The sequence below is a fragment of the Balearica regulorum genome, chromosome 2 (assembly GCF_011004875.1).
Source record: "Balearica regulorum gibbericeps isolate bBalReg1 chromosome 2, bBalReg1.pri, whole genome shotgun sequence".
NCBI classification, from domain to species: domain Eukaryota; kingdom Metazoa; phylum Chordata; class Aves; order Gruiformes; family Gruidae; genus Balearica; species Balearica regulorum.
In genome coordinates this window covers 110614969-110627765 of record NC_046185.1, presented here as the reverse complement: position 1 = coordinate 110627765, position 12797 = coordinate 110614969, and the positions used below count along the sequence as shown (strand labels likewise).

Sequence of the window (12797 nt, the reverse complement as noted above, 5' to 3'; positions counted from 1 at the left end):
GGTTCCCTGATGCCTTTTGCTAGTGCTACGGCTAGCCTTGAACAACACTGAAGATGGGGTTTCCACTACTTCTGTTGAGAGACAGTGCTGTCGAAATGCACAGTTCACAGACAGCTTGCTTGGATATGTTGCCTTGCTCCTTGCATTCCAACCACGTACAAACATTACCTGTCTTTGCTTTCAAGTCCTGCTTGTAGCCTACCTTCACGCCCTCTGTCACCCATCCTAACACTGTCAAGGTGTCCGCTCCAGTCTTTACTAACGCAAAGGGCTTTTGGGGGGAGTGTGTGTTTCATTTTCAGGTGGATATGTGCTCAGGGTGGTGGCCAAGAGAGCCTTCTCCTTAGCACTAATGTGGCGTGGGTGTTGCAAGGTATGAGCCGCCATAGCCAAGCATCTGCTTTGTCCCTCTTCTGCCCGTCCATACTTGTTGTAGTTGCATGTGGCCCTGCCAACTCAAGTGCTTTTGCCCATGTTGTCCAGCATGATGGAGAGAAGTTCTCCCATAGGAGCACTGTCCTCTTTCAATTCACTCTTTTAAAATGGCTCTTTCGTAATGATGCTTACTAAAAACCAAAAGACCAAAACAAAACAAAAAACCCCAACAAAAAGCCAAACCAAAAAAAAAAAAGCACTTTAGACTTCAATAGCAGGACAATTTATGTACTGATACCACCACCTACATGCTGACCCATCTGTTTTCTTCTTTTATGCACGCCATTTTGGTCTGTAAGAATTGTGCCCTTCCTTAATCACAGGCTGCCTTTGTTCTACCCTGGTTGAGCTCAGTGAGACAGTGGTCTATGGGAACAATTTCTAAGTGCTGCTACAGAACATGCAGTTGGGAAGAATGGACTGTGATGGTTATGCTCTGGTTGTATTTATGCTAAATATGCAGGAGAAGTTTTGGCAGTATTAATGAGGCCAAGCAGATTAGCCTGGAAGATGCTCTAAGAAGCAAAGAGATCCATGCAGCCTTCATCAGCACAGAGAACAAAACCCATGAAGAAACCATCAGGTATTTTGAGGTGGTTTTTTTTTTTCCCTTTTCCCACCCTTTCCCCTGTAATTTAGAAGCATTGAGGAGCTGTGTAAAGCTGTTACAGGAGAGGATGCAGATGCTGGAGAAGAGAATGCCAGAGTAGAAGCCTGAAGTGAATGACAGCAACTTCCCTAGAGCACCCAATAAGCCCTGGAAGAGAGTTGGATTTAAGATGCATTCATTTCCTAAGTAATTCCAATTGTGTACCTCTATTTGATGGACAGGCAGCTTAAAACAGGATTCAAAGCCTTTCCTCAGAAATTATATAGAGGAAGATTCCAGTGTCCCACTCCAGCCACTCAAATGTCTGGAAGTTAGAAATCTCAGTGCTCAACGCTGTGGCATTGTAGTGACTTGTGGTAGGTGAGTGAGGGAATTCTGTAGAAAAAGGAGAATTAGAACCCAGCCCTCCTAGTGTTTAAATGTGTGATAGAGCCACCACACCATTCTTGCTAGCAAAGTTGCCATTTATTTCTGTTACTCAGTGTTGTGCATTTCTCCAAATGGGGCTGACTATGGGAGAGAGATGATTATGATGATATACTTTTTAAAGACTGATCTTATATTCCTTTCAGAATGTTTTTAGAAGCTGGGAAACATGTCCTCGTTGAGTACCCCATGGCTTTGTCTGCTAAGGCGGCCCATGAGCTCTGGGAGATGGCTGAGCAGAAAGGTAACACATTTGTTCTCAAGGGTGTAAATAGTATTACCGGTTGGGTAACACCAAAGGCATCAAACTCAAAGGCAGGTCTCCAGACTACTATTAACCGTGATGTACAAGGGAGTATGCCTGTCTCAGAGATTTGTCAATCTAGGATTTAAGACATGTGCCAATGGGGAAATAAACGCACAAATGTCAATGCTAAGAGTAAGGTACATTTGCCCTCGTAAAAGTGCTGGTCTCTGCTTGTGACACTAAGAACAGAATTAGAGAAAGAAACTTCTGTCATAGTGATAGTAAAGCACTTAATGAGTGTAGCTGTTGGACTCCTGCACCTCCCTGTCCTCTCTCTCCCTGAAAATAAAACTGGAAACAGCTCCCTTACCTTCTAGTGTTTGTGATGTGCTGGTTACACACAGCTGCTCATGCTGTTGTAGGCCAGCAAGGCATTGGACAGCTTGTCTCTGAGCAAAACCTCTTTATTTCTGGAAAGTGTGTGGTCCCATCCCTGTGGTGCCAAGGGTCAGAAGCTGGCAGTTCAGCTGAGGCCAGTGGGGATGTATGGAGAAAAGAACAGCACTGGGCAGGAGCAGAGTGCAAACCATTTGGACAAGCTGCACTATTTATACCACTGCTTCTTAAAAATTTTCTTTGTGACTTTTGTCCTAAAACACCGGAGGTATAGGATTTCTGCTTCGCTCTTTCCCTCTACCAACACCGCTTACTGCCTTGTTGCTTGCCAAATGGCTTCCCATTGAGCAGAATTTATGCCTCTTCTCTCAAAGCAACAGCAGTTACTGTCAGCAGCCTAAATTGACGCTCCTGGAAACCTTCCAGAAAAACACATATTGAATGAGGGCCACATTCAATGTGTATCGGATAGCCTCTATTCCAAAGTAGCCCAATTAATTGCAATGGAGGGAAGTACTCCTTAACATATTGTTACAATCTGGGTCTGAGTATTATGCTATTTTCCCCCCCTCTTTTGTCTTTCCTACTACCCTGGGCCGAAAAATGTAGAACAAGGAAATGCGAGGGGAAAGAGGCCAAGAATTAATCTGTCTTTTACTTTGAAGACTAATGTTTCAGCCTTAGTTGGGTATTGGATTTCATTACAGAGTTTCTGTTAAACATAGTGGCTACTGTTCCTGTAGTCTCTGTATTTGTTGTCTCCTGAAAATCCTTAACCCAGATTGATGTCTCAGTACAGGGCCTGTGTTTGATTTTCTTCCTGACATCATTTTGCCAGCCATGCGTGAGAACGTTTCTAAGTGAGTTCCCACTGGTGGCTGGTGAAGCCTTTACTGCTTGGACGTGCCTTTGACTCACACAGAAAGCTCTTATTTAATCTGTCCTGATTTTGGTCATGTATTTGTTGTTTTTTGTTTCTTTTTTTTAATTGCAGATAAAGTCCTCCATGTGGAGCACATTGAACTTCTGACTGAAGAGTACAAGCAGCTGAAAAAAGAGGTGGCTGGAAAAGACCTGGTGAAGGGAACGTTGCATTTCACAGGTCAGTAGCTGTGAGGAAATCGAAGTCCATCTGGATTTGTCTGCCTGCTCTACAGGGATGCCAGTCCTTCCAGGCTTCATTCAGTCCTTTTAGATGAGAATCTGTCTATAAACTGACTAGAGACACAGGTATCAGTTCTGCATATTTCCATGAAATCACAGAACTGTCTGGATAACACCTTTACCCTAACAGTTGTCTTTGACAGACTGTTGCTTTGCTAATCTCTTTCTGCTGTCTGGTGAAGAATACAAGCCCATGCCTTGTTGTATGGAGGAGAGAGCACTTCTTTATTGCTTGTGTACTTTGGTGGTAGTGACCAATTTCTCATTCGTGGCCTCGGAGAGGAGCATGAGCTCTGAGGAAGTGTCCCAATTTCTAGTGGGGATCTTTAGTCTTCTGTACTGGTGTTTGGCCCCAGAAGAGCTGGGAGAGATTTTCAAGTCATTGTTTTTTCCCTAGTTTTTTTCATTGTTGAATCCACATACACCCTCCTGTCCTCAACACATCCTTAAGGATTTGTTGTATATGTACTTTTTGCAGCTTTCTCTGTCATAGCTCATCAACTGATCCATTTCAAGGTTGACTGTGTTTGTTGACTTTTCTACTCAGTCCATCCATTCATGGCCTTTCTACATCCTGGTCTCTAAGCCTGCAACACTGCAGTTTCTTCAGCCTTTCTTATACAGAGGGCATCATTTTCTTTCACATTTCTCATGATTTTCTGTTGCTGTCACACCAGGTAGCGTCCTTGATGAAAACAAAACTGGATTCCCAGCTTTCAGTGGAATTGCTCGACTGACTTGGCTGATTGACCTCTTTGGAGACCTCACTGTTACCTCTGCCACCAGAGAAATGCAGAAGGATAAGAATTATTCCAGAATGACTGTTCATTTTCAGACGGCAAACCAGAAGTGAGTAATGGCTGTGTCAGGTGAGCCACGCTGCTTGGGTATTGCCTGCAGGCGTTCTGCATCCTCTCTTCCTCTTGTGGAAACAGAATGGGTGGATGCTGGCATGAAGGTGTACGAGAGAAACAGACCTGAAAGTGCTTCCTATAGTAATCACAGTAAAATGAGCCACCACTAAACAATGTCTGCTGAGGAGCACAGAGAGGTTTAAATAGCTCTTTTCTGATGTTTGAATGTAGGAATGGGCCCATAATGCATTTATCATGCCCAAGACTAAAACTCAGAGAGGCAGGATATTTTTTGTTTTGCATCAGACATTCTATTTGTATGTTGAAAGCTAACCTTTCTTTAAAGGTTGAAAATATATGACTGTTTGAAAATGTAATGCATTAGTCATAATACTTAGCTTGTAGCACTATAATGCTTGTGCTAATATGTAGTACTAGCTGAAGGTTAATAGAAAATTGCACATTTTTAGCAGAAGTATAATGAACTACTGAAAGGCCAATGTGCAAAATTTGCTCTTGACTAATGCCTGCTCCACAGTCCTGAAGATTCCTTGATTTTTCCTGAGTAGGACATCAGTTTGTCTCCCATTTCTTGTCTTTTTGCTTTCGTTGCATGAGCGTGTCAGACTGAGCCAGAATTACTTGTAATTTTTTCCAGTCGTTGCACTATGACTTTCTTGCAGAAAACTCTTTTGATGATTTTACAATAGTGAGTTTGATCTCCCTTTTATTATATGATAACATAGTCTTGCTATCAAATAGTGTTTCATACTGTGGATTGAGTACTCGGTCCAAAATCTAGTGGTGTATTTTACTGGAAAACAGTTCGGTCATTCTGGGCCATCTGCATGGAGGTCATGTCCTTTCAGATGGGTTGAAGTTACTTATGAGGACAGTTTACTGCATGTTATAGATGCAACCTGAGAATTGTCTGATGTGAGAAGGTATAGAGAAGTTGCCCAAGCACTGTATGTTTCCTAGGAGTTAGGAATGGTAATGGAACAATTTTTTCCTTTCCCTTCACTCCTATTTTCCTGTTTTTCCATAAAGCGCACACTGCCTTTGAGCCAGATGCCCTCCTCGTAGGCATATGACAAGAGGCAGATGAGAAGACTAGGGAGAGCAAGGGAAAATTAGACCCCATGGGAAAATACTCTGGCCCATCTTCGTTCGTAATAAATTACCCTTTTTTTGTTGCACATATACTGCTAGAACACTTAACAAAAAAAAAAAACCAACAACAAAGAAAACATGAATTCTTCTTTAAGAATTTTAGATAAGTGTTTAGTTTAAAAATTAATAACCTGAAGTACTAGCTATTCAGGGAGTGAATAGTCAGGGCTCATTTGAACTGTTCGTTTCAGTTTTGGTCTAGTTAAGCATTTTATCAGCCAGTCCTACAAAGCTCACTGCAGTTTATCATGGGATAAGCATCTTGTCTTAGCAATCTTCCTCTCTCTTTAAATAAAACATCATTTCTAATTCCTTTTAAAATGCAGTTGTGAGAGGACAGAACCCTCTATACGAGTTCTGTTTACCCTCTTAGCAATTTGCCAGTAACATGAGTAGCTGTAAAGATCTATATAGAATGAGATTTTGAACTAATTCCAGCAGGTGGAACTAGCGGGTGACTTAAACATTTCCCTGGCTGTCCTGTCTCCTAGGTAGTTCTTAGCTGCCATGTATGATATTTGCTAGATACAGAACAGTTTCTGGATTCGTGGTTTTTTCCTACTCTACACCACTAACCGATACCTGGTTTTCTTAGCCCACTACTAACTTTTTTATGGGTCGGTAAATGTTTTGTCACCATGAGTGTTTTAATGACCTCGGAGACAGTCAGCTTTATGCCTCTGGGATAATTTACACTGGCTGGAAAGTTACATAGCGTTCCTGTATTCTGTTTGGTGGTGGGGCCATATTTCCTGCTGACCTTCCCACATTGACGTCAGCGGAGTTACAGCAGTAGAGAATTTGGCCCACTCTCCATCAAGTGAAGTTATGGCCCGGCAGTCATGGTGGTGGTGTTACAGCTCTAATTTGCCCAACCTTTATTTTGCTGAAGGATGGGAAAGGTCTGCACCTTTCCTGAAAGCTATCTCATCCTTTTTCAAAAGACATGAATACACTAACCTTGAGAAATCAGGTTAATTCAGCCTATTTTCTGCCTTGGAAATTACAGCAGGTGCAGAATGCAGCAGCCTGTGTTCTGCTTGTTAAGCAGGGATTTGTGCAAAGGCTCTAGCCTGTCTCTGCTGCACAGCTCGCACTGGCTGCTCATCTGTCTCTGGGTGGATTTTGGAGGTGTGTGTTAACTCCTGATGCCCAGCTATCTGAGAGATGACCTCTGCCTCTGTTGTGTTTCCAAGACAGTTGAGCCGACAGCCTCTCTGCGATAAAACATTGAGTAATCCAGGAAAAGCCAAACCTCTACTGACAGTACGGCTGGTTTGGGACTGCAGTTCCCGTCCCAGGATTACAGAGCTTGGATTCAGTAAATGTCAAAAATGAATTTATTTAGTGAAAGTGGAGAGATCATGATTAGGGCAATGTCTCTTTTAATGTTAACTAGGGGTAGGGTCTAACTGTCTAATTCCCATTCCAAGTAAGGTAGCCCTTTTTGATTGCATGGTAAATAAAAAATACTGGCATTTTCAAAGTGTGAACAGGAAGATGTTTAAAAGAAATTGAAGACATTTTCTGAACGCATGTTCTGGCAATAAATGTTTGAAATTATGTTTGCATTGAGATCTAAGCTTACAAAGTCTAATAAAAAAGCTTCGAATTGAGCATCCATAAAAAATCATGTAATACATGCTTTCTGCAGAAGACGCTGCATAAAATATTAAGCTGAGTGGACCCAGAATTCTTTCAAGCATGAAACCAGCTTAATTCTTCTGCAGGTACAAAGAATGTTCTCTTCGTTTGCTTTATTTAACTAGGACAGTCCAACTAGGGCCACTCATTATTTGAAGAAACCGGGAATCAGAAAAGCAGAAAGTCTCTTCCAATCTCTTAATAAAATGTAGCTAGGAGAGCTGTATCAGTCTAAAATCTGGAAAAACAAAATGACTATAAAAAGTCAGGGTGGTGTTTCTTCACTGCAGATAGTGCTTGCTTTGTAAAAAGTCAGTATAAAAGTGGTTTGTTAGTGTTTGGTTAAACTCTTTTTCTTCTTTAACTGTCCAACATATTTAATGTGGCTTTATTCAGCTACCAAAAATGCTGCATTTATTGCTTCTAAGTAACACTGCTAAAACTTCTAAATAACTGACTACATCCATAGCCAGATAATACTTCACTACAAATCTGTAATTAAAATGGGTAAATTATCTATTAAAAAAACTGGCAGTTCTTCACAATTTTCTGACAAAAATACAAACCTGCTTCTTAAGCTACAAAATTGCTTAAATAACATGCAGACGTGCGGCATACATATCTTTATAGCAAAAAAAGGGACTAATTTTAGAGTTGTTGTTAATTAAAAATTAACATGTTTTGGTTACCAATCAAGTAGAATCAGCTTCTCTTTGGGAAAATAACTAAAAATCCAATCACAGAATATAAATCTATGAGTAAAACCAACATTTTCCTGCTCACTGATCTAAATCAGTCATTTTAATCACTTTGATTAAATTCTGCCCACTGCATGATTGTGCTTCTGGTTCAGTGGCTTCCCCAAGCTAGAGGAGAAGACAACGACGACACACACTTGAGCCTGGTCATTGGTGTGTGCATCTGCTGTAGATCACCCCAGGGAGGTGACCCTGCATTGACTCTGCTGTTTTGGATCATATCGCAGACTCCCCTCTATTACATGGTGGAGATCTTTGCCTGTGCCTGCCCAGTGGTTTCTTCATACCTGCCTACCTGAGATAAAGCAGCTTTGAATAACAGAGGCGTGAACCCTCTGTGGCTCTTTGTTAATCTAAGAACATAAAACCAGCTCTGCTGAGTCAGAGCAAAGCCCAGCTTGCACAGTGGCCTGCCTCTGACCGAGGTCAACAGCCGGCACCTTGGGGAAGGAGGATGAGAACATAGAAAACACTGAGTGATATGACCCTCAAGCACCCTTCTGGCCTGCAGCAACACGTAGCCTTGGCACTTCCTGAAACACATGGTGTCGTTGCATTTATTAGTCTTCTGAGGATTTTTCTCGGTGTATTTTTGCAGGCTGTGATTTGGGTTGGTTTTTTTCTTTTCCTCCAGTTGTTTTATTCTGTTCAGTCAGGTTCCATCTGGCAATGCTTAATTTGTAGAGTGTGTGTGTGGCAGTACAGGTGAGCAAAGAATAATTGATACAATGATGTGAATATAGATACTGGATCCTAAAGCATAAAAGATGAGAGGTGCAGAATCCTTAAGCTGACTGCTCTGCAGAATGTGTTCAGGGTAGACCAACAAGGACTTTCTTTCCAGATCTAATGATATTGAAGATTTAATGGGCAGTACTTGGAGACATAATTTATTCTTCCATGCTATTGATGCCCTCATAATTTGTGAGTAGCAGACTAAAGTGGGCCATAAAGGACTGTGGAAGGGCCATCAATAACCAAGTAAGAAAAATAATATGCATCGTCTAAACACGGGCAGTAGTGAGTGCTGATTAATGAGCTGCAGAAAGGTAATGGCACGGTTTAGGCAGTTGAAAAAAAAAGAGCAGGAAGGGAGGATTGTGGCTGTGGCTGGTGTTGAGGACCATTCCTCAAAGCCTCTGCAAGCATTTGCAGTGTTGGGCCAGAGAGTCTGTTAAGACCCCTGAAGAAATGCAGCGCCTCCCATGGCTCCTCTTTCCTCAGCCAAGCTAGGAAGTTGGGGATGAAGGTACGAGGACCTGTGAGTTATGCCAATTGATAACCAGCAGCACCGATGCTTGGCCTGGAGGCTGTGGCTATCACATTGGCATAAGACAGGACTTTGCTGTCATTAAGAAAGGCCTGCCTGAGAGTCTATGTAGCTGAAACAGGCAAAATTGACATCTTCTGGTGTAATCTCTAGGATCAACTCAGTGCTCCCAGTGAAGAGAAAGAAACTTATTTGAAAAGTTCAGAGAGAGTATGGAGGCTAGTGTCTGCATGAGTGAACTTGTCGTCTCCAGCTCTTCCTAAAGAGGTGGTGTTCAGCTTGCACAGTAGCACCTGGGTTGTCACTATGCATCCGAATGACTATTCTTGCTGGAGGAATGACTAGACAGTGAGGGCCTTGTTGAGTTTAGCTGTGATTGAATAATGCCAAAATATTTGGATGTTTAACTGCACTTTTCATCCAAGTCCACAAACAAACAGATTAAACTTCCCTCTTCCCTGTGAGATGGCTAGATACTGCTGGCTTTGCTTTGTACATAGGGAAAACAAAGCTGTAGAGCTTAGATAGTGTGCTGAAAGTCATGGCATGAAGTGGTGGCAGAGTTAAGACTACTACCTGATGTTCAACTCCATAACCACAAGGCATGTTGATCAGAACATGTTACCTGAATATGCAATGATGAAAATTTAAAAATGGTGCATTTATTAAGTCATTCTCTGGAAATACTGAGAAAAAAAGCATAAACTATAACTGTTGATTCCATTTCTGCATAAATACTCTTCTTTTTCTCTGCTCCTCCATACTAGACCTCTGACTTGGATTGAAGAAAGGGGACCGGGGATGAGACGTGAAAAGAAAATCAACTTCTGTTTCACAAGTGGTTGCCTGGAGAACTTCCCTCAAGCCCCGAGGTCTGCTGTGGGCCTTTTCATGCAGGATCAGAACCTCTTTGCCAAAAAACTGCTGGGCCAGGTGTCCAAGGAGGAGCTGGCTGCTGAGAAATGGCGGATTTTGCGGTGTCTTGACCTTGCTGAGGTCATCCAACAACACTGTGAACAGCCAGAGAAAATCTGTTCCTGAGACTGCTCTTAGGGAAGAAGAAACACAGCAGACGGGAAAGCTGTAGGGCTAGAGCTCACTGTTGCCATCAAGCAGTTGCTATTTCTGTTTCTTTGCCTTCTTTTTGACTAGTTATGACTCCTAGGCTCTCTGGGTGGGCTGGAGAGCCTGGGCTATACCCTGTGCCTTCTGGCGTGTGCCAGAACAAAGCAACATTACCCCGCTCTGATGCGTTGCTGTCCTTCCAGGCAGATAGGAACCTAGCAGCAACAAGCTTTCCTGTGGTTGCTTCCACCCAGTTCAGTTGGAAACGTCCCTGAGAAGCAGATCCTGGAGGACCGCAAATACTAGACTACTAAACCTCCTGAGTTTTCTCTTCCCCCCCTCCCCCTCCCCCCCACTTTATTCAGATACACCCGAAAATGAGATGTGTCTCATTTGGTAGTATTCATGTAGTATTATCTAGAAAGCAGTATTAGCTAGAATGAAGTTCTAGCTGAGTTTTCCACCTCTACTTGATCTGTAGAACTTGTGCCACCACTGGCCTGACCTTTTCTTCCAGATGCCTTGAATTGTTCTGTGTGTTTGCTCTAATTAGTATTTCTGCCTGTTTGTTGGGTTTTTTTGTTTTTTTTTTTTTTTTTCACATGGGAAATCATCTGCCTTGAAACAGAATCTATATTGGTATCAAACCAGAAGAGAAGAAATATCTTGTCTCTTGATAGATGCGATGTTGAGTTCACTGAGTTAATTTCTTTGGTGCCCTGTGCCAACATAGAAATCTTTTTTGCAGCAGAGATTAGAAAAGTACATTAAACTAACACATTGCCTGCCTGCTTTCTACTGAATCTAAATATTTTTCTTTTTTTTTTTTTTTTATACTGGAAGCAGCATATTATTGCCCTTCATTTGTGTTCTGTATCTAATTCAGCATGTGAATGGATCACTGCTAAAAATAATGTACATCCTGACTTTAAGAAAAAAACACCTAGGGTGCTCCTGGAAACAGTGAAGTTCATTAGAAATAGTGATAAAATTAGAATAGAACTGTTGAAAATGGAGCAATTTGCAAATATAGCCATGCGGTTGTGGCATATGACACCTGTGGGGATGGGTCTTTAGCATTTTACAGTAGTCCCAGGGTCACATATGAAGACATTATCATTTCCCTAAAGAAGAAGCATTTTAGTTTTAGGAAAAGCCTAAACATTGCACAGAACTATTAACAATTCCTCTGTTTGCCTTTTACTTTCTAAATACAGCATCTATCGCTGCTATATTTATATAGGAGCAAACTTTGGTCTGTGCAGTTGTTCTTTTAAACACAGAACCGTCATTTTTTTACATTATCACTTGAGCGATTTTTTAATAAGGGAGCATAAATGTTGTGAATGTGTATATAATTACAGCCAGGCAATATTGATGGAAGAAAGTCTTCCTTTAGGTAAATCATGTTCATTCAGAGGTTGGGTACAGTTCAGTCAGTTTGCATTAGGGAAGGAAAGACTCTGTATATTTTTTTTCCCCAAATCAGTCAGATATTAGGAGCAACTGGAGCTTGATATGTGAATGAATTCCGCATGCAAATTTTTTAAAAAATCTACTCTATCTGTTAAAATGGGTGAAAAGCCTCCCATTGATGTCAATGGATTGAAACCCACGTGGGTTGCCAGCAGATTTGTGCGGGCAGATCGTGCATTTGCCCACCCAAACGGACACCTTACTGAGCATTTGCGGGGACTTCTTTACCAACATGAGGGACATTGCCTCGGCAGATCTGATACTGTATGAGGGGGAAAAGCGGGTTTGTGGCAAAATGCAAAAAGTCCATCTGGGATCAAAATGAAATTAAAATCTTCTGTGTATATCTATTGGCTATGTATGGCAGCACACGAGAGGTCCTGTTTCTTGACAAACTCCTCAGCTGTGAATACGGGGTGAATACCACTTGTTTGCATGCTAATTCACAAAGGATAGCTGGGGAGGGAGGGCAAAGGGAAGGGAGAGTCACACTCCCCATCTATAGGCATCAAAATTAGCCACCAGCTCTCCCTGAATGCTCTCTGCAGTTGCTGATGAGAGCAGCATTCCTCTAAGAAATGGGGAATGAATTCATGGGAGCTCTGTGGAGAAGCAGTATAACACTGTGCAGTGAATCACTCTCAGGAGAAGCTTGTTTCTATTGAGAGCGCCTGGGGAAATTAGCTGGTTAATTTGAGGTAGGGAAGGCAGATGCCTAGAGCTGGATATCCCGTGCTGTCCTCCATCCCCCTCCTATTCCTCCCAGCTAACCTGCTTGCCTACTGCTGTCTGCCCTGCTCCTGGGAGCCTGTGGCATTCAAATGGCTTTTCCCTCAGCCCTGTGAATTTGCTGAGGTATCGTGATGGTTTGTATACGAGAGCTACTGGATGTCAAGCTTTGAACGTGCGTGTTGTTTAACCAGATGTTGAACTTGCCAATAAAATACTGGAGCTCTTAATCATTCCTTTTAGTTCTCGTTGTCCTTCATTAGCAGTTCCTGTTGCCTGTGCTGAAAGTGGCTCTGTCCTGACCAGTTCTTTTCCCCCCTTTCATTCCTCCAGCGCTGTGAAATCCTGGCTGTGACTACACGCTGTGATCCTATACTAAAGCCCTCATCTGTCTCCCTCTCCTGTTTCAAAGGTTTGAACACAAGTGTGGTGAGGTTTGTGACCTTATCTCAACTCGTGAGCCCTCCCACAAAATTTCTGCCCTTCAGGTCCCCTCTGACTCCTGCCCAGGAGTGCTGGCAAGTCTAAATCTCAGCTGTACGTTTCCAGT

General features: G+C 42.3%; 1 protein-coding gene across 6 annotated transcripts in view; it reads left to right on the top strand.

The window, feature by feature from the left end:
• Nucleotides 1-12482, top strand: part of BLVRA (biliverdin reductase A) — a 39648-nt gene extending 27166 nt beyond the window's left edge. For 5 of the 6 annotated variants that reach the window (XM_075745314.1, XM_075745315.1, XM_075745316.1 and 2 more), the window contains 5 exons: nucleotides 899-1018; nucleotides 1618-1715; nucleotides 3109-3216; nucleotides 3956-4127; nucleotides 9745-12482. In XM_075745314.1, the coding sequence (XP_075601429.1) occupies nucleotides 899-1018; nucleotides 1618-1715; nucleotides 3109-3216; nucleotides 3956-4127; nucleotides 9745-10018 (772 nt within the window). In that variant the 3' untranslated portion in view covers nucleotides 10019-12482. Of the gene's footprint in view, nucleotides 1-898; nucleotides 1019-1617; nucleotides 1716-3108; nucleotides 3217-3955; nucleotides 4128-8551; nucleotides 8689-9744 lie in introns of all 6 variants that reach the window. The other variant, XM_075745319.1, reaches the window with a different exon arrangement.
• The last annotated feature ends 315 nt before the right edge of the window (nucleotides 12483-12797 follow it).